Here is a 22398-nt window from a genome sequence, read left to right on the forward strand (position 1 = left end):
TTCCCTAGTACATAACTTGCACAGTTGCTATGAGGGCCTCCTTAGTCAGCCAGGGAGCTCCCCGAGGGAAAGGCCGACTCAGCTCCGTCTCCACAAACCTGTAACCTCTAGCTGCGAGCACACTGCTGCAGCAGCAGAGTTGGGCCCTCAATGAAAATCTTCGGCATGGAATTACCAACCACGAAGTAATGAAAGCAGAAACTCTCCAGCCTACTTCCTCCTTTACAAACTGCTCGCAACTCAACTGCCTAGTCATTCATTCATTTATAAAATCATATTGCCTATGACTGCATGTCAGTCACTGTTCTACTAGCACTGGGGACAAAGTTGCAAACAAAATCAACAGAATCCCCGTCCTGTGCTCCACCTCTGAAGATGGGCCATGCACAAACATTTACGTCAGGTGGAAACAGGCACCATACACAAAAATGAAGCCTCCTCCCACGTTCACCTACCTGCCATTCTCTCTTCTCTGGGGGCAGTTTCCTTGCTCACTCATTCTCTTTTCTGGCTCAGAAATGTCAGGAACTCGCCAGATCCCTTGGTTCTCTCAACATGCTTTTCGACATGCTTAGTGTGCTGGTGCCCGAGCTGATCACCATCACTGCACTCTCTGCTCCCCTCCACTCACCTTCCACAGGGTATAACTGATGTTTTCAAGAAAAGGTCACACAAACCTAGAGCAAATTCACGCAGCCTCACTGAAACAAATGTCTTTCCTGTTCCAAAGGAACAGGAAGTTACTTTGCCACTTCTTCCCGCAGTTGTTCCCAGCATTTCTTGTTGAAAACAGCAAGGTCTTGGACTATCCAACAGACTCTAGTTGCACCTGAGGAGTCCTGGAAACTACTGACTACCTTAAACAGAGAGAGCAATTTCTTCATCTCTAAAATGGGAACAAACAATAGCACACGTTTCATAGGCTGTGTTAAGGGGTCAAAGAGGGAACGCATTTGAAACACCAAGCTCAGTGCCCGGCAGGTGACAAGCAGCCCATGGGCCTCCTGCCTATCTCGCTTCGGCTCCCGAACCCACCCCACCGTCTCCATCACTAAGAGGACTCCCAGCTCCTTCTAGTCTCCGCATCGGCCTCCGTCCAAGGACTCGACCTTCCAGTCTAAGTGTAAGGGGAACAGCGCCGCAGCCACTGAACCACAGCTCCCTGGCCACCTGCAGTGGCCTCTCTGGTGGCATTCTAGCAGTGACCAGGGCGGCCAAGCAAATCACGGCAAAGCTCTGCTGAGGGCCCACCTTCGCTGCAGTGGAGGGTAAGCAAAACACAACCTACGAGGCAAAATGCCAGTCCTCCTCCACCTTATGGGGACAAAAGGGTGGTCAGCGCTACAGGAATTCTCTGACGTGCTGAATGTCTTCTGGGAGGCAGCTTGGGAATTCAAAGAGCTGGGTGTGAATCCTGGCTCTGCCCTCTACTAACCACATGATCTTGGGGCACTACCTAAGTGGAGGGAAAAGATGGAGTCGTTCAATACCTCTTACGCCATCTGCCAGGAACTTGACAAACAGTCTCCTTCTTAACGGTTAAACTCTAAAGCCTCAGTTTCTCATTTGTAAAATGGAAGTTTCGGGACCCTGAAACCTCTATCACAGAGACACTGCGAGGATGAAATGAAACCAAAACATCCACACAGCTCACAGCAGACCCTGGCATACAGCACGTGGCTTAAAAAGTAGCTCTTCCTCTCAAAGTCCCCATCAGCGCCATTCTAACATCACATCCAGGGCTGCAAACCGCCTGCTCTGCAGAAGAATGCAGGAATTCCCAGGTCAGGGTTCACCTTCAGCCCCAGCCATGCTTGACAGAGGAGAATATGCCGCCACTGAGCCCTAACCAGGGACGCCCGCACCCAGGCACAACTCCCCAGCCACTGGTCTCCCCTGCTGCTTGCTAATCTGGAAAACATGATGACTACCGCGCACGGCCAGTGAAGTCGCTACAGTAAAGGAGCCCCAGTCTTTGTCCTGTCAGGGTCTTGATGTACCTGAGATGTCCTCGGCACTGCAAGTGATAAAAAGAACAAGTTAATCTGCGGCCGGGCTTTTTATGACGATAGCGAATGAAGGGAGTAACACTGAGTGCCTGCTCCGTTCCAAGCATCATGCTGGACGCCCCTGGTGGCCTAACCATTTTATTCTCACAACACTGTCCGATGCGTATGACTATTACACCCCCATTTTAGAGACGGGGGGGAAAGAATCTCCAGAAAAGTTAGGTCATATGGCTTGTAAGCAGCAAAGCTGACATCTGAATTCAGGCCTGTCTGGCTCCAAATCTACGCTGAGATGCTCTGCTTTGGGCTAGTTTTTCTTTAACAATCTTGTGAAGGGATCAGGTGTGGGTTATGGGATCAGGCAACGGCAAGGTGACAGGCATTACGGAGGGGTCGGCAGGCTTGCCCGAGGACCTGAGGCTGTAGCGGCCCAGCGGGCTGTGAAGTCAACACTCACCTTCCTGGCCATGTTCGCGAAGTGGGCCCCGCAAGCCTTGCAGCTTGGTTCCGAGCCTGTAGGGGAGGGGAAGGAGCTGTACCCAGGGTTGGAATAGGCCTGCGTCCTGGCTCCCTGGGGCGGGGGGACCTCCTCAGGCTGTCCATCCAGGCAGAACCAGTTGCAGCAGGTTGCCCACATGATAAAATCTGGTGCGAGGGAGGAAGGGGAAAAGGGTCAGAGTTAAGACACACCTCTACTGCATTCCCCCATTCCCGAGGGCACAAGTGAGCCGGGATACTCAATTCACACCTGCTGCCAGAGTTGAGCGTCGAGGTGAAGACATGTTTTCAGGGGCCGTAGGTTTCTCGCCACCTCCTGCTTCACCAGTGGCCATTGCACACAAGACAGACGCCTGATCTACCAGGACGACACGGACGGCCGAGATGGCACCCTACCTTTGAAAGGTTGCTGAGCTATGTTTTGGTTTAATCTGAGACCTGACTTCAAGTAAAGAACTGCCTTAGCAATCGTAAGTGACCTAATACCCACTTTATTCAGGAAGATGAATTTGCTCCTAGAGCTCAGATAGATAGAACTTTATCAGGGGCGCCAGTGTGGCTCAGTGAGTTAAGTGTCTGACTCGGATTCAGCTCAGGTCATGATCCCATAGTTTGTGAGTTCAAGCCCCACATCAGGCTCTGTGCGGACAGCTCGGAGCCTGCTTAGGATTCCCTCTCTCCCTCTGCTCCTCCCCCGCTTGCGTTCCCTCTCTCTCTCTCTCTCTCTCTCTCTCTCAAAATAAACAAAAGTTTTTTTTTTTAACTTAAAAAAAGAAAGGACTTTATCATACATGCACATGCACACACACAAGTATAATCCCATATTCACAATGACCATGGAGAGGAACTATTATTATTTCCTTCAGAGATGAGGCAACCCAGGCTCAAAGAAGTCAAGGTCACCCAGCTAATATACAGAGAACTGAGATTCTGAAAACCCAGGTCTTCTGACTCTAAACCTAACGTTCTTTTCCTGTACCATGCCACCCACCTTGATTTCCCCTCTGCCAGCCAGCAGAGCAAACTGCTCTGACGTTTGTTCTTCCAGTCCTTCCTAAACCTCTCTCCCAGCAGCTTAAACAGTTTGTTGCACCAGACATTCTTACCCTCTATTTTCTGCCACTAAAGCATAAATTCCTTGAGGGCAGGGATGACTTCTTAGTCACGTGTATACTGTATCCTAGCAGTGTCCTGCACACAGAAGACGCTCAACCAATGTTTGTAACCTTGCTGAAGAGGTGCCTCTATGGGTTTATTAAGAAATTCTGGAATATTATTCCCATTTAACATATCAAATAGGGGTGCTCCTTTGTCCAAAGGAGTAGATTTTTTTTTAAGTTTATTTATTTTTGAGAGAAAGAAAGAGTGTAAGTGGGGAAGGGGCAGAGAGAGAGAGAGAGACAGAGGGAGAGGGAGAGAGAGAGAGAGACAGAGGGAGATAGAGAAAGAGAAAGAATCCCAAGCAGTCTCCACACCACCAGTGCAGAGCCCAATAAGGGGCTCGAACTCACAAATGGCTGGATCGTGACCTGAGCCAAAGTCGGATGGATACTTAACTGATTGAGCCACCCAGGCGCCCCTGATTTTCTTTTTTAATTTTAGAGAGAAAGAGTGAGAGGGAAAGAGAGAGAATCCTAAGTAGGCTCCATGCTCAGCATGATGCAGGGCTCAATCCTACAACCATGGGATCATGACCTGAACTGAAATCAAGAGTCGGACGCTCAGCCGACTGAGGCACCCAGGCACCCCAAATGCTTTAAGTAGGCTCCACACCCAGCACGGAGCCCAGTGTGGGGCTTGAACTCACAACTGAGATCAAGACCTGAGCTGAGATCAAGTTGCTTAAGCGACTGAGCCACCCAGATGCTTAAGATCACAGAACAAAGAAGATCCAATCCCTCAAATGTCAGAATAACCTAAAGTTGCAAAAGGGTCCCCTGAAATGCCAAGCATTGCCGTGATGAAGTAAGAGTGTGCTTTTCTTAGTACACCAAGGCAGTCAATATGGACATTTTGAGCCTGAACTCTCTGCCTACAGAAATAATAAATGAAACATTTAGTGTTACTACTCAATAATCAGGTCACACAGAAGAATGGTACCTTCTGCTCTGCCTCCTGACTCATGAAAAGTGCCTTTGTAAATCATAGTTCAAACATGTGCTAAGCTGGGAAGTACTAACAGTAAGAAGCCAACTGGTTCAAGCTTGGTCATCTCACAGAGGAAAAGACAGAGGCCCAGCAGGAGGATTCACTTCCTGGTTCACACAGCTATAACCTTAGGTCTCCTGACTACTCTAGGGCCTTCTTAGCTTCTAGCATTTCCCAATACTCCTGATGGAGAATTCATTCCCTTTTGTAGGCATGTCTGATTCACATCCGCCTCCTCCCACCCCCCACCCCCCTCCCTCCCCTGAGAACAGGGACCATGACAGTCAGCCAGTGCCCAGCAGATAGAAAGCTCAACAAAGACTACAGGATGAATCACACACGGTATTTAAACTTTAACTAATCGCATTCACTCCATTTCCTACACATCAAACACCTTGGTCTCGGCCTAGTACTTGTCCAAGGCCTCTCAGTTCCTAGAAAAGTCTTAACTGCAATGAATAGTTCACATGGAAAAATAAAATGAGAAACAGTTAAATAAATGAGTTCTGTGTTGGCAAAATAATGGCGCTAACAGCAGGGGGGCCCCTCTGAAAGAGGGGTTGTACGATTCTCTCAATCACCTGGACAAGAGCATCTGGGACCATGTGTTGTAATGCAAGGAATGCAGGATCTGGAACCAAAAGACCTGGGCCCAAGCCTTGCTTTACTACACCTGCCTCTAGTAAGTCCTACCTTTCTGTTCTTCCTTTTTCTCACCTGGACATTCTCTGGGCTGAGAGCCACTAAACAAATATCAGTCGTTGCTACGAGCATTATAACAATAGCTCAGCCACGATTTCTCTGGCAAGGTTCAGATTAAAAAGTAAACCTAGAGATTTCCCCCACAATTACCATTGGCTTTCTGGGCTATCCTAAAAAGGGATATGGACATCTGTGACAAAATTAGCAGAAGGGGTCAAGTAACTGAAGGGGGTGGGGGCAAGGCGAGGATCAGCGCAGCCCGGCTGTGGGTGGTCTGCAGCTTTGGTCAGAATCTCCACTCCCCCACGCAACCTTTATGGAAGCCAGTGCCTTGCTGTTTCCAGTGCTAGGCAGGTAAAGGGAGAAATCTGACCCTCGAGGGGCTCACAGTCTGGCAGGGGAACAAGAAATGTAAAAGCAGGGGCGCCTGGCTGGATCAGTCAGTAGAGCACATGACTCTTGATCTCTGGGTGGTGAATCCGAGCTCCATGTTGGGTGTAGAGATTACTTAAAATATTTTTAAAAAGATAGAAAGAAATGTAAAGCCAAAGCTAGAAATTTCAGGGTGCTCAGTGCTTTAACAGAGGTTCCTACAGCATACGGGAGGCTACAAAAATACAATCAACTCCCCAGGGGTGGAGGGATGACCAGAGAAGACTTCTCCAGTGAGACGCCACACATATCCTGCTGTTAGAGTAACTGGCCCAGAGTAAAAAGAATTTGCAAGAAAGAGCAAACTGCATGCAACATGGCATTAAAGAAACCACAAAATGGGGGTGCCTGGGTGGCTCAGTCTGTTAAGCATCCGACTTCAGCTCAGGTCGTGATCTCGTAATTTGTAAGTTCAAGCCCTGCTTGAAATGGGCAAGCTGTGCTGATGGCTCGGAGACTGGAACCTGCTTCAGATTCTGTATCTCCCTCTCTCTCTTTGCCCCTTCCCCGCTCGTGCCGTCTCTCTCTCTGTCTCTCAAAAATAAACAAACATTAAACATTTGTTTTAAATTAAAAAAATACAAAAAGAAACTACAAAATGTTCAGTAGGGTCAAGAGTAAGGGTGGGGTGTGCAGCAGGCAAACGAGCAGCCACTAAAGAAGGAATCTGGACTTTATCCTGCAAGTAATGGAACACGGTGAGGGGTTCAGGCAAGCAGGTTTTCTGATCTTATTTACATTTTAGAGTGGGCACTCTGCCGGTAAGCAGCCTGGGGAACAAGCCTGCAAGGGGAAGGCTAGGAGCAGGATGCTGCTATAGTACAGTCAAGACACGAGGACACGGGCCTAAGAGAAAGGCAGACAGATCTCTGATGAACTCGTGGGATGCATCAGTGAACAGAAGCAGTGGGAGAATGGGGAGAGAAAGCAGTCTTGGACGAATCCTGGGGGTCTCTGAAAAAAAACAACAGGACACGGTAGAATCCTTAACTGTAATGAGGGACAAGGCCCTCAGGAGGAGGCATGTGTCTGTGTGAAGGCAGGGGGCAGTTAAGACGACAAGTGGGGTTTTGTACCCAGGGGACTTGCTGATGGACACAGCACACAGGAGCACAGTCCTGGTTGAGGAGGAAGGTCTGGGAATCCTCAGCCTGCTGGAAGCATGACAAGCCAGAACGGGGCAGAAGACTGAATTAGACAGTGGGGGGTCAGAGAGGGTGGCCAGGGAGTGCCCCGGGGAAGACCCGACCTAAAGGGCTAGTGGAGGAAAACCATCACAACAGTGGAAGGAAGAATGCTCAAAGGTGGGTGATCTGGGGGCGCCTGGATGGCTCAGTCGGTTAAATGGCTGACTTTAGCTCAGGTCATGATCTCACGGTTCACGAGTTAGAGCCCCGTGTTGGGCTCTGTGCTGACAGCTCAGAGCCTGGAGCCTGCTTTGGATTCTGTGTTTCTGTCTCTCCCTGACCATCCCCTGCTCACGCTCTGTCTCTCTCTCTCTCTCAAAAATAAATTAAAAAAAACAAACAAAAAACCAAAACTAAACAAAACAAACAAATAAAAACAAAGGGGGGGGGGGACCTGGGAGAGGGTTGTGTTTCAGGAAGAAATGATCAATGCTGTCAAATGACCCGGAGAGTAGAACTCTGCATGGAATACAAAATGTCCAATGGACCCAGGCCCCAGTTTCAAGAAAACGTGAATGTGTTCTTCATCCGAGCAGTTAAGGAAGAGAGAACCTGATGGCTAACCACAGGTCAGACGTGAGGATGAGCCAGGCCCTAAGGATTAACTATTCTCTGAAGAAACTTCTGGCCATGAAGGGAAGAGAGAAGGCCAGAGCTAAAGAGGATGCAGGTTACTAACACAAGACAGAGAAATGCAGAGACTGCAGGAGACCCCCAAAGAGGAAGAGGTTACAGGGGAAGGGAAGCTGGCAACACAAGGTGGGAGTCAGGGCCAGGAGGAGAAAGAAAGACTGGGGGTGGGCGGGGAGGAGAAAGGTCACCTCTTTCACCAGAGACTGGAAGCAAGGGGAGACAGATGTCACCAAAGATAAGCTGCCAGCAGACAAAGGTGAACGGATGAAGTAAAAAGACAAGGGGGGGGGGGTGTTAACCACAAGAAGAAAACAAACTTTTCCTTCGCACAAGGAATCTGCACGTTGCAATTTTTTCTGAGAGCCAAGGACTTTGCCACACGATGGGTAGGCCCGCACAGCAAGGCGTGATCAACAGGAAAACAGCCAGAAGGCCAGCCAGCTGTAGAGTGTTTAAATTCCTGTGCTTTCCCAAGCACTTAGGGAGCACCAGCGCCGTGTTGGGCACTGGGAATACCAAAAGTGAGGTCGACTAGGTCCTTGCCCCCAGGGGACTCTGGGCCCAATGAGGCACAACTATACAGCTCAACTCGGCCATCCTGACAGAAGAGCTAAGAAAGGTCTTCCTCAGTCGAGAACCAAGACAATCTATCTTCCACGGTGGTATTTTCATTCTCTCAACTTTGGTTCTAATCTTAGCTGCCTCCTCTGAAGAGCTGTGAAAGAAAAGCCATCAGCCTATCCAAGTATGTGGCCTGGCTCAGGAGGTCTTGGCTCTGGGAGAAGACTTGAAGATTGCCTCTGGGTTCTTCCCCCGGCCCCATGTGCAGGTGGAGAACGGAGTCTTATCCCGGGCACATGAGTACGTGGGGACGGGACTATTACAGAAAGGGCTGGGGCGGGGGGAGGTCTCCAGTGCTGAAGTAGCTAACAGAACAGGGTCACCAATGTCAGGAGACCAGGCTTTTACTCTGTTTGACATATAATTAAAATACCATTTCCTAATGTGGCCAGTTAAAAGTACTCTCTTGCCAAACCGGAAAATACGAAGCCTAAATTACAACCGTATTCAGGATTACCTCAGGGAGTGAAAGGAAAGCGTTTGTAGTTTTAACATTGCCATACAAACCAAACCCTTTTCTCTTGGCAATATTTTTTCATCCCTCAGCCCTAAACAGACACACACACACTTGGCATCTGATCGTGTTACCAAAGGGCTGGAAGTGGAACCAACCGTGGGCGTATAACGAATTTTGCCCATGGCGCCATCATGAGAAAGTTCCCTTTCTGATCTGCAAATCTCCTGATCTTGAAAGAAAATGATCAAATCTTCTTTGAGGGTTTGAAAATTCCTTCCCCGATTCCCCTCACCTTCTTCGGAAAAGACGGACTTGGCGATTTAATCCCCAAATACAGTCTCTGACCAGGGTCCCAGGGAGCTTGTTTGACGCCTGTGAGGCTCTCTCCTCTCCCGCTCTGCAGGACCGGGAGGAAGACGGGAGGTGTAAGGCCAAGATGAGCAAGAAAACTTGCTCCTCCCTGTGGAGGAACCCTGCGGGTCCGGGGCCGAGAAGGCTAGTCAGCACGTGGGAGTGTGTCAGCTTGACAAGTATGCTGGCATTTCTTGAGAGACTAAGCTCTGCTGAACAGGAAAATTACAGTTTTAATAACAGGGTTAAGATAAATGATCTATCCCAGGTAGGCTGAGTACAGTTGTAGTTAGAGGCAAGAAGGGAGATAATGTGATTTCTCCCCATTAAGTCCTAGAATCCTAAGTAATTTTAAAACAGTCACTTCTGCACTCGTTCACCTGCCCAAGGCAAATAATTTTAAGCAGATCAGTGGTTGTCATGGGCTTTACCAAGGAGGAGGGAAGGGTCAGAATGGACCCATGGAGTAGAAGGGTCAGAATGTCAGTGCCCTAGTAAAATAAGTGCTAGTTTGCAATGCGACTCCAAACCACCTTGCTAACCTCCAAAATCTAAGGCAGTAAAGTCAAGTCCCCAAGGTTCTCATCCAATCTGTTCTGATTTTAATTAACTGCTCTGTGTGCCAAGGTACTTCTGCAACAACGGGCTTTACATAGATGCAACATCCTGGAATTAACATACTTATGGTGAACCACTGTGTAAGATTTCACAAAAATCCTTTATAGAAAACCTAATTACAATGCCCACAATCCTCAAAGAAGTACCTTTCTGACAGGGCAAATCAGAAAGTGGCTACAAAGCAAGCCTTCAAGAATGTCTGCAGTTCCATGAGGGAGGTTTGCCTATTGTCACTACCATATTCCTGGAATTGTTAAAAGCAGCTAGGCTGTAAGTGCATTAGGAAAACTATCCCACGTTATGGATCATTAATACAGAATAAGTTTTGCTTCATCTTGTATATTATCCTTAAAAAGCAATTAAAGTACAATTGCAATGACTTTGAAAGGAAATGCTATGAAAGCCTATCAGTATGGCTTAGCTATGCCTCTTTGAAATAACTGATAAGTAATTACATGTTTTCAGAAGTAGTGAAGAAAGTAGTCATTCTCCACTCGAAGAATACTTCTGATCTGTCAGGCACTGAGCTAGGGACTACCTAGTGCTTTATCATGTGATCCTCACAATTCTGACAAGGCAAATTAGATTAGTGCATCCCATTTACAGGTGAGAAAACCAAGGTTCAGAGAAGTTAACTTGCTAAAGTTCATAGCTAGAGGGTAGTAAAGCCAAGATGTGAAACTAAATTGCTTATACCATGAAGCCCGTGCTCTGCAGGCTGCAAGAAGGAGTCCTGATTCCATAGTCCATCAATCAGTCAAATAATAATAAAATCAGCCTAGGGCGCCTGGGTGGCACAGTTAAGCATCTGATTCTTGACCTCGGCTCAGGGCATGACCTCATAGTTCATGAGTTCGAGCCCACACAGGGCTCTGTGCCGACGATGCAGCCTGCTTGGGATTCTCTCTCCCTCTCTCTCTGCCCGTCCCTTGCTCGATTGCTCTCAAAAATAAATAAATAAACCTTAAAAAAAAAAAATTCTCCCAATACTCAGCTCACTTCATCAACTTCACTCTTTAAACCCTCCAGTCTCGCTTGAACCACTCCACCTAATCTCTTCTTCTCAAGGTCACCAAGGAATCCCAAGTGGCCAGATCCAAGTGACACTTCTCTGTCTTTCTCTTAACCTCCTGGCAGAGCCAGACACAAGTGACCCTTGCCTCCTCCTTGAAACACTCTCCACAACTCCGTGCCCTTGGTTTGCCTCCCAGCTCAAAGCCTATTTGCTGCTCTCTCCCCTCCCTCTGCTCTTCAATGTTGGGAGCCCCTAGGCTGTCTTTGGCACCCTCTCCATCCATAGTCTCCCGAGAGGAGCCCTGTCGGGTGACTTTGGATACTGTTTTTAAGCTGAAGATTCATAAATTCCTATCTCCATCTCCCCTGTCACCACCCCCCTTCCCCCCTCTCCCCCCCAATACGGCAGAGATCTCAACCGCCATCTCTGATCTATTATGCACACGGCACACTTCCCTCCTTAGACGTTGAATCTGCTGTTTGCTTCTGGAAGAGTCCTGCCTGGACTCTTCTCCCCAGGATATCACATATCTGGCTCCCTCCTGCCATTCACTCTTCAGTTTCAATGTCATTTTCTAGTCTCATGCCTAACAGCATGAACTGGTATTACTGGCTTACTTGTTAACTGCTTTTCTAACTAGAATTTTTAAAATTCTAGGCAGGTATTTTACGCACTACTGTAATTCCAGAGTCTAGAAGGGCTTCTTGGGTAGAAGAACTGATCCTAACTAGCTTCCCAGCTTCTGTTCTTGCCTCTCTCCAATTCTTTCTCCCCAACACACACACACACACACACACACACACACACACACACACACACACACAGGCTCTTGAACAGAGTCCCACTGCATTTCAGAAGGAAAACTCAACTCCTTGCACGGTTAAAAGACCCTGCATGTGCCACCAGTCCACTTCTCTGATTCGTGTCATGCTGCTTTTCTCCCTGCTCGCTAAGCTTCAAGCCATGGTGGCCTTTAGGAGGTCAAGCACACGGCTCCATCCTGCCTCCAGGTCTCCGCTTGTTCTCCCTGCCTGGGTTGTTCCTCCTCATCTTTCAGGATGTAACCCAGACACCACCGATTGAGAGGAGTCCTCCTCAGTCACACTGCCTCTCTCTCACTGCCCTTAGTTTCCTTCCTGAGCACTGCCGTAATCTGCAATTATAAAGCTTTGTTTACAGCTGATCTACCCACAGACTGGAAACTCCAAGGCCAGGAACCCCACCTGTCCTCACTTTTTTATCCACATCTAGCACCATGCCACTTTGCAGCAGGCACCCAAATAATTGGTGGAATGAACAAACAGAGGTCAGAAGAACGTTCAAGTATTTTATCAATACAGCCAATGAGGCAAGTACTAGTTATCTCTCCTTAGGGCCCAAAGCATTTTGTCAATATTTATAGTGACATAAAGGGACTATGAAAAAAAAGCCCTTTATCAAAAACAAAGGGTAGCTAACCTTGGACAGGTGACTTAAGCTTTTTGAGTCTGTTTTCTCACCTCTATAAAAAGGATAATCCCTGCATTGGGAGGTAACTGTAGGGATGAAAAATAATATTCAGAAAGTGCCTAGCCCACAGTAAGTGATCACTGATCAATAAATAACGTGCTAAAAGAAATTATCATTTAACTTTAAGTTACAATTCTAAAATGGCAACAGCCTAGATGTTTAACAGTGACTATGGGCCAGAAAGCCCCATACGTCTCATGCTTTTTCTCTCTGGTGCCCCAAAGCTTGAGTCTCCTACCACCTAAGGGACTGCGTTAGGTGGGGCTCCGGCACAGCTGATCACACCACCCACACGATAAAGAATCCTTATCTTGAGAACTCACCTGAAATTTACAATCATCTCTCAACTTGGAAGGCTGCTCACTTCTAAAGTTTGAAAAGAAACTTGAAATCCCTCAAAACTATTTAATTTAAAACCCAAACTCAAAGTCACAACTTGAATTTTCCAGCAAACCTGCCTAAGGTAACCACCCTGGCTGGGGAAGGTTTAAAGGGCTGGCGACAGACAACACCATGAGCATGAAACAGGGCCACTGTTGCATCTGTGAGTAAGCAACCCACAAGTGCACCATATTACACACTGGTCTCACTTGCTGGGCGTGGGAGAGTGAAGCATGTTCTCTGTGATACGGACATTATTTCTGAGATATTTACTTTAGGATAAAGAATTCAGAACACCTAAGTCACAGAGAAGACAAGTATATTATGGAACTCTAACACCCAAGGCCTGAATCAGATCAGCAGCCCTGGTAAAGTGGTGTCTGGGCTGGGCATAAACAAGGGATCTGTCACAAGGCTGGAACACAGCAGACGAAAACATTTCCAAAGGCTTTAAATCCTAATAGACATTGTCCATCCTCCCAAGCAGTCCTTAGGATGTGGGGAGTGGATAATGCATATTTCCTAGCTAGGCATTTCATTTGGGGGCTAAATTTTTAGAAAATACAAGAGTTAAAAAAAAAAATTCTCGGGGCACCTGGGTGGCTCAAGTCGGTTGAGCATTCATTCCACCTCAGCTCAGGTCATGATCTCAGGGTTCGTGGGTTCGAGCCCCACGTCAGGCTTTGAGCTGAAAGCGCAGAGCCTGCTTCAGATTCTCTCTCCCTCTCCCCTGTTCGCTCGCACTCTCTCTCAAAAACAAAAAAAGGGGGAAAAAAATTCCCAACTACATCTTACTCTGGTTTTAGCTTCAGTCAGACGTGACCTTAAATCCAACTCTAACAAGGAGTAACGGAATGAGCTTGAGAAAGTGGGCTCTCTGAGCTTCGGTGGAACAGGAATAAACTTGCCTGTACCTCGCAAGCTGGACACAGAGTAGGTGCTCAGTATAAAGAGGGAGCGTACTTTACGAGCTAATTTTTAGTCTTACAAAAAGAGCAGAAGATGGTACTAGACATTCAGTAAATGGCTGGCCTTATAATAAGGCATGGGGCTAAGGAGGATTCAATGTTTGCCTCTCTCCAAACCAGCTCCCAGGGCCCCTATTCATTCTGAGATGTCAGACTTCAAAGATACTAGGACTCCTATGTCCTCCAGTTCCCAAGTTCTACTTTAATATAAAGGATCAAAGCTCTAGGTGAGAGAAAGAATTTCCTGTGCTGTTATTTCAGGGGTAGACAAGGGGAAAATAGGAGGTATTTAGACTCAGGGGTTCAGAAATCCCTTCTCAGATGATCCTAGAAAACAGTATTTTTTTCAGGAAAAGTAAAAACACTACAAAACACCTGAGTTGTTTTGTCGGCATCTGTTGTCTCATTTAATACAATAATCCTGCAAACATCGAAATTACAATGTTCTTTTTGTAAATCAAGAGGCTGGGCCCTTCGGGTTGGGTCATACAGCTAGGGGTGATTAATTTGTGGCCCTACAGAAAGAGGGCGATGCTTTCACCACCCACAACTCCCTCCCCACAGCACTACTAACAGAGCCTGTGTGCTGGAGAGCAAGGTAAATGAGTTGACCATAGGAGAGGCAGTGGAAACCACCTACCCGCCGAGCCAACCTTTCAACACTTGAGGACCTTATAAAAGGGATGGCAGACAAACCATCTCCGGGAATACAGAATTTTAATTTATACATCCAGTAGGCCATCTGCATTTCCGACCCACTACAACTTTGGGGTACTGATGCTATGAACAGACCCCCAACTTTCTAAAGATAGAGAGCCCTTAATCAATATTTAAGATGTTTCGGTTTCCATCCTTGCCCACCTTGGTTCCAGCTGAGGAGGGGTTTTTCAGTTCATTGTCTCAACTACCTAATGCTCTATTACTCTCCTTTTAATAAGTGTTTTCACTGGTACCCATTAAATAATAATGAAAGCAAATCCTCGGCAATCAGGGCCTCGCTCTCCTTGCTCTTAGCTCCAGCTACCCTGCTATTCCGTCGACCCCTCAAAGACCAAGCTAATGTGGGTTTTCAGGAACCTCCCTCACGCTATACCCTCGACCTTGACCTCTTCACGCAGCATTTACTTCCTCAGGAAAACCTCCTCTGACCCTGTCTGTGCTCCCACAGCATCTCGTACACCTCCCAAGAACTTTAATTCATTCACCTGACTGTCTGCTTAGCGCTACTTTCTGCAGAGCTCTCTTCCAGGTGCTGGGGACTCCAAGAGGAACAAAACCAGGCAAGGTCCCTTCACCACATGGTGATTACATTCTGAGGGGATGAGCATTCTAGCAGCACTGCATTTAATCAATTGGCTAACAATTTGTGTAATTTTTTTTTTCAAGTATTCTTCTCCCATGGTTAGGGAGTGAAACAGGAAAAGAGTCTACTTTACAGCTTAATTCCCAGCCTTAGTGCCAGGTAAACGTGATCACCAGGTATTTGTTGAAGTCTTATTAATGATAACAGCAACAGAACTTTAAAGAGAGAGAGAGAGAGAGAGAGAGAGAGAGAGAGAGAGAGAGAGAGAGAGAGAGAGAAATTCATGCTTGAAAACTCTACAATCCTGATTACAGGGTGATGAGCAAATTAAGGGTTTTAAACCCAAATGACCATAGCAGTATGTTAAGGGAAAGGCTTAATAGGTACATGCCTACCTCACACTTGCTGAGGATTAAGTTTTTAAAGTGTCTGCTAAGAATGGTAACAGACTGAGTTTCTAGAAGTAACAGACACCTGTTAAAACTGCCAGTTACGATAGCATTAGAAAGCCAGAAAACCTCGAGGATGAACAGGATCAGCACGTCCATCCCCTCCCTGCATCGAAAGGCACAGAAGCCTTCAGTGACCTCCCAGCGGCTTCGGTTGGAAATAAATAGCACAGTGATAAGAACTGCAGAGAGCACAAATTAAAGTGAAATCAACACATGGAGAAGAGAAACAACAGAGAAAAGCAATGCTAGACAATCAAAGAGACTCTACCAGATCCACCCAGGTCTAAGCAGAGCTTTGCCAGTCGCTACCGATGTGCACAGCTCGAGCCAGAGGAGGGAGAAGCAGGACACAAGGACACAAGGAACCACGGCAGAGGGTCTTGGAACACAAAGCGTTAAAATGACAGCATGAAGAAGGGGAAAGGAGGGAGGTTTCACTTTTTGCTAGTAATACATGAGCTCTTTTCCTGAAGTGATAACTGTTGTAAACAAGTGAAAAACATACACAATAATCTAAGTTATAAATGTTCTTGAAAACTCCCTCGTTTCAACTAGTCTATGACAAATACTTGCAGAGGGACCTCAGCATCTGCTGCGAAGTTCAGGGAAAAGTAATTCTAACCAATGGCCTTGTGCCAAAATCTCACCCTCGGGGTCTGACCAATTAAATGGCTGCTTCTTAGTGTGGCGTTCAGGAGAGATGACAGATTGAACACTGCAGCAGAGAAACCTACACATTTAATTTCAGCCCAGGCATTTTGCCCCAAAGGGCGAGTCAATCAGGAAAGAAAGCAGTTCAGAGGAGTCTTCAAACAAGCTGAAAACAGAATAAATGGACCTGTGGTTTAATTACCACAGGATCCTTCTTCCATCAAAACTGATGACAGAGCTCATCAAGAATAAAGAGATTCTGATCCCTCTGAACTCTCCTGCAGAAAACAGGATTTACCAGAAAGGCTATTCTGGACCCAAGAAGTTGTTCTCCTGAGCTACTACCACGGTGACGGGACTACTGAGTCACCAGGATAAGGAAGCCAGGGATTCACTGAGAGGGTTTCTGCCACATGCAATGCCCTGGGGAAAGGCAGCGCTTCAGGGCGTGAATTCTGTCTAGGGTCAAAATGACCCTGTCTGCCTTTCCAAAGTGGACAGCACTTTGGAACTGTGGCTAAAAGTACAGTGGCGTGAACTCAACTGAGGACTCTAGCCCCTGGTGTTATTTAATCCCCTTAAACGTTATTTTTCTCAAAAACAACAGAGCTTGCTACGTTGAAAGGATAATTGAAAGGATTAAAATAATGCAGGTCAAGCATGTACTCCAGAGCCTAGCACAGAACGGTACTCAATAAAAGCTGGCTACAAGTAACTTAAAGAAAAGCTGTTTTAAGGTTCTTTAAAGGGACAAAATTTACCTGCTCTATCCTCTATCTGCTTTTTTCAAGACCTGCTAATACCTTTCTTTCATCAGGCAAAGTCTAGTTTTCTAATGATCCTCCAAGAACTAAATCACTCAGGCCCCTCCCACCAGCTCTTAACTTTATAATCCCTGAAGGGGCAGAGGGGGTCTGGAGGTGGTTTTCCCTTCACGCAGCCCAGCCTGCTACACTTCGTCCCAAGTCCACCACTTTGCCAACAAGTTTGCCAATTTTCCCACGGCTCAGTTACTGGAGACTCTCTCTCAGCTCAACCCTTCTGTCCACCTGATGCAGAGGACTGAGCACACACACACCTCTGGCCCCCACCTGGTGCCCCGTAACTGCCTGTGCTGCGCTGAAGTCTGATGGGAGTTTGTGATAAACCCAGGATAAATTCAGACTAACCACCCCCTTCCTCCCACAGACCTTTGGCTTGGTTTGATGTTTGATCTCAATCTAGAAATTATGCTGACTCTCTGAAATGTTTTCTGCTCTTGCCAGGATGTGATATGTCCACTATCTCTCCCAAGAGGCAGAAATGGAGATTTCTAGTTCACCTCATACCACAAAGAAATCCTTCATGTTCTTGGTAAGAACACCTGTGCTTAACCTGGTCTTCGGGTTTTATTCTTTGCCTGTATATCCCACAATGAAGTGCAAACTGGCTCATATTTACCACTCCTTGCGAGAGTCAAGAAAAGAGACACCTGTGCTGATATCGGTCTATCATAATACTGATACTGTAATGCTATTCTCATTGATGCCAACATGTGCCACTTTACCCATCTGCTCCTGGAATTACAAAGTGGAATGACAGGGGTGCCTGGGTGGCTCAGTCAGTTGAGCACCCAACTCTTGGTTTCAGCTCAGGCCGTGATCTCACGGTTCGTGAGTTTGAGCCCCACATAGGGCTCTAAATGCAGCCTGCTTGGGATTCTCTCTCCCTCTCTGCCACTACCCCCTCCCCAACCCCCTGGCCACATTCAGGTGCACAAGTGCACACTCCCTCTCTCAAAATAAATAAATACTTAAAAACAAGAAAAGTGGAAGGATAGTCTGCAATGTGGCAAGGATGTGGATTGCACAAAAAACATTACCCAGACTTGTACCTGCTCCATATTCATTAGTTTATGGTTTGAGACCACCAGAATGGACCTGTTCTGAAATAGCTCAAGTGGTTATGATAATCCACAAAGATCCCAAGATTACTTCCCAAAGGGAATTATTCTATAGACCATCCAGTTCCCTAACGAACGTAATAAAGCAGATTTCAGCAGTGGGAAGCAATGAGGAATGAGAAGGGGTTTATCAAATAGAGGTTCCTAAGATTGTTTACCAGCTGAGTGACCTCCCCAACAAGCAAACTGCTTATTTAATCTCTTCTCCAGAAACATGCCTACAGGGGTAAAACAGTTCGGCAGTTAGCTTTAGATCCAGCCTCCAACATTCAAGGAAATTTTCAATTCAAAGACTAAAAAGGCCTGGGGGTAATTTGTAAACTACCACACTTAGGAAGCACTCAAAAGGTGTGCTAGAAATCCTGGAATCCAACAAAAGGAACCTGTAATTTAAAAGGCTGGGGAATTATAGGCTAAGATTTTCTACTGTTATTAAGAAATAAATAGCCAAGCACAGCTTGGATCGCTCATCTACCAAAAGTAACACATCAGCAGGCAATTCAGTGGTTTCATTTTATGAAACATATGGATGCAATACGGTGTAAGGGAGGAAAAACCATCATGCACCAGGAAGAATGGCTTAATCCCTAGAAGAAAGATGTGTACCTGTATACAGGCAAGGGCAGTAAAGGACTAGTTAGTTGCCTTACCACCTTTTCAAACCAGAAACAGAGACATCTTTGGTCAAGCTCAAATACTAGAAGTCTTGACTTTTTAACCACACCAAGTTTCAAAACACAGATACACAAAGTTACAGTAAAGACAAGCACATCCTGTTTGCACTTGACTTCCTGTTCTGGGCAGTCTGATCTATTTACTCTGCTGCTGCCTAGCCACAAAACAGGTAACCTTTCATATCTGCCAACAAATGGTTCACTGAACAGCAGTCCACTGACAACATCTGTTCTATGAGTTGGGTTAAAAAAGATTCACCTGAAGAGCACCAAAAAAACAATCATGAGCTCCTGAGCCACTTTCGGTCTCTCCTACGCTTCCTACTGACGCCTGACCTAAATAATAAAAACTGAACACAAACACGCGCTGAGATAAGAAAGTCACGCCTGAAACAAAACGTGAAATATGAAGGCTGGGAAAAGAGCAAGGAAGATTGGAAATGTTTTTATTATTAAACGTGGGTCTCTTTTCAAATGTAGAAGAAACAGGTTTCTGTCGGCCCAAAATCCCCACTGAGCAGATGCCCAGAAGGGAACCACCCGAGTGATCACAACACTTAAAAGGGCCCTTCTGGTGAACACTGCCCCCAACCCAACCTGCTACCAATCTGGGTCTACTTGGCAGCAAAAGCCTTCTGGTTTTACAGACCTGAAGCCTCCATGTGAAGTGAAATTTTCACCGCTTTCAAAGAGTCAGTGGTGTCCCCCACAAGCCACATTCAGTGTTGGGAATAAATGCTGGGCCAACAAATATCCCAGTTTTTATGGACCCATCGGTTAGCCTCCTAGGGTCTGTTTTCTCATCTGGAAAACAGGAAGGCTGAACGACACAAATCCCTAATGTTTCTTCCAGCTGTAGATTCCAGGATTCAACACTAAGAGAGGAAGCTTCTGTGGCTTTTGGCATTATTTCTTTGGTCAAAAAAGACACCTCCAACACCCCACAAATCCACAGTGTGAATACATGCCTTGATCTACCTCTCAAGTACCCAAGGATTCTTTTCCCTTCCCTTGAAATGTGGATCGGAAAGTTTCCCATTTGCAAGCTAAATAACAAACCTTAAGGACTGTTCTCTTTACACATGGTCTTTTTATTAAAATCTTAATGTAGTCACCACTCGGTTCTCATGCTGGTCATATGATTCCTGTACAGAATAAAGCCACAAAAGGATGGAGACAATCTGACCAGCAGCTTGTGGCACTCCCACACAGTGATTGTTAATGGGGAAAAAATGAGGCAAAATCTGAGTAAGAAAAAGGAGTGGTAAAGACAAGTTCGGTGAGTCAGTACAAAGGAAAACACAGCAAGTTTAACAGAAAAGAAAAAGAAATGAGAAAGGAAAAAAAAAAAAGGCGGGGCGGGGGGCAGAATCCAAATCAACGAGCAGAAACTTAAATCTTAATTTCTGCTTCAGGAGGGGCGCCTAAGTGGCTCAGTTGGTTAAATGTCCAACTTCAGCTCAGGCCATGATCTCCGGTTTGTGGGTTCAAGCCGGCATCAGGCTCTGTGCTTTGGATTCTGTGTCTCCCTCCCTCTCTGCCCCTGCCCCACTCATGGCTCTGTCTGTCTCTCTCTCTAAGCAAATATTTAAAAAAAAATTTAGTTCTGCTTCTCCATTTACCTATTCATCCAACAGATATCGAATGCCTACTACGTGCAGGGAACTGAATTAGACACTAGAGGAGATACAAAGGTCATCTGGATAAATCTATTCAGTGAGGTTATGGTCTAGTAGGAGATAAAGGCATGTACACAAACTATTGAAATATATAGCAGAAAGTGTACTGTGCCATAAAAGAGAATTCTCTACTATGAGACCCAGAGGAAGGAGTGATTACTCCCAGGGAGGGATCAGACAAAGAGGCTTCACAGGAAGAATGACATTCTAAGCCAAAAGCACAACAGAAAAGCAAGGACACCCAAGTATGAAATCAAGGACACAGAGGTACAGTGAGAAACTGGATTTGATTTGAGCTGTAAGTGGGCATGAAGGGAGGGATGGTAATAATAACAGTTAGCAATCCATAGAGCCACAGCTAAATTGGATAGCTGGACTGGAGCCAGACAAGTATTCCAAAGTCAGACTCAGAATTTGAGTTTAAATCCAGTGGAGAAGGAAGAGGAAGGAGAGAGGGTGACAAGTTAGGAGCTTGGAGGAATCTCATGACCCATAAAATTAAGATAATAAAATTAATGCAAAATCAATGTGTACAGATTAGGACCTCCAAAGAGATACAATGTCTCCCAAACTAAAAGCAAGAAGACAGGAAGACAAAAGGGCTTGGGTGATGGTATTCACATATTTAAATAAAGAATGTGACCACTTTGGGGTGCCTGGCTGGCTCAGTCGGTACAGCACATGGCTCTAGACCTTGGGGTTATGAGTTCAAGCCCCACATTGGGGGTAGAGATTACTTAAAAATAAAAAGAACACAAGCACATCAAAATGTGGTCAACAAACTTAGAAAAACCTAGAAAAAAACAGAGGGGGCCATTTTGAGTCCAGAATAACCCAAGGCAGAGAAATACTTCAACTAGGTGGCACACCATCTTCTCTCCTGTGGGACAAGGTCTGTTCATGAAGCTTAAACGGGAACTGCGTACAGCAACAGTTAGGGGTATGGGATCTTAGAACTGGAGGGACTGGGTTCCAATCTCAGTTTATCCTCTTACCGGCTTAGAGCTTTGGTTTCTTTATTTATAAACTGAGGATAATTGGCCCACTGGGAGAATTAAATGTCCTACTCTATGCAAAAGCACTCAGTACCAAACTGAGCATATAGTAGGCAATCAACAATCTTTTTTCTTTTTCTTTTTTTTTTTTTTAGTTTATTTACCTACTTTGATGGGGGTGGTGGACAGGAGAGAGGGGAGAGAGAGAATCCCAAACAGGCCCCACAAACCTGGAGATTAAGACCTGAGCTAAAATCAAGAGTCAGACGGTTAACCAACTGAGCCACCTAGGCGCCCCAAGCAATCAATAATCCTAGCTTGTTTTTTTTCTAACTTCCCTCACAAACTATTCATTTATTCCATGCTCATCAAGCGTGGTATTATTAAATTTCATTTCTCAGATCTCTTGATATAGAAAAGCAATACCCTAGCAAAATCCAGAATCCTGTCAATAGGAAAGGCCTCAGTCACTCTAAAATAATAAGTTGTCATTCCTTTCTGATCACAGACACTGAAGTCTGAATACAGTGCTGTCCCCAAAAGACTGATCATTTCCAGGCACGAAACAAGACAAATGTTGTGCCTTGAACCAGACCTAAGACGTAGTGACCGAAACCCTGAGGGGTCTTCCTGAGGAAACGGATGGCACCCGCTGGGCCGGCCCTACCTAGTGCCACCCTCGATCTACAACAAGCCAGTCTGTAGAATACTTCCCCATACTTCTTCCCCTTCTACCGCTCCATACCCTTCAATCATGCACCACAGTCAAACACTTTCTCTCTCTCTGACCTTCTAGAGGTCAAAGATCCCATCTTATCATCTTTGCATTCTTGCCTCCATATCCCAACATACCTTGCATCAAACAGAACCACATTTATTATAAAAATGAATTTCAAACACAACTTTCTTCGACACCACAATCCATTGCAATCCACCAGTCCTACACCCTGAGGCAGGATTTATTGAAGTCTCTTGATTTACTGAACTCTTATTCTATGGTTTTCTTCCCTTCTAACTCCCCAACCTCTCCACACCTGAGCTACCAAGTATGACAGAAACGTCAGAAGACTTTATTTACTGGGTACCCCACAAATTCATACAACTGGGACCAAGCCACCACTGGCCTCAGAAATCTTTTATTCATCGTTAGTTGATGTCTCCACAGGAACTTTC

At 46.1% G+C, this 22398-nt stretch overlaps 1 protein-coding gene across 8 annotated transcripts in view; it reads right to left on the bottom strand.

Annotated features, from left to right (window-relative positions):
• RFFL (ring finger and FYVE like domain containing E3 ubiquitin protein ligase) overlaps positions 1–22398 on the bottom strand; it is a 66052-nt gene that overhangs the window by 15179 nt on the left and 28475 nt on the right. For 4 of the 8 annotated variants that reach the window (XM_042967027.1, XM_042967030.1, XM_042967028.1 and 1 more), the window contains 2 exons: positions 2758–2865; positions 2467–2654 (listed from right to left, as the gene is read on the bottom strand). In XM_042967027.1, the coding sequence (XP_042822961.1) occupies positions 2467–2654; positions 2758–2842 (273 nt within the window). In that variant the 5' untranslated portion in view covers positions 2843–2865. Of the gene's footprint in view, positions 1–2466; positions 2655–2757; positions 2866–22398 lie in introns of those variants that run through there. The other 4 variants (XM_042967032.1, XM_042967033.1, XM_042967036.1 and 1 more) reach the window with 1 other exon arrangement.

The sequence above is a fragment of the Panthera tigris genome, chromosome E1, assembly GCF_018350195.1.
Source record: "Panthera tigris isolate Pti1 chromosome E1, P.tigris_Pti1_mat1.1, whole genome shotgun sequence".
Taxonomy (NCBI): Eukaryota; Metazoa; Chordata; class Mammalia; order Carnivora; family Felidae; genus Panthera; species Panthera tigris.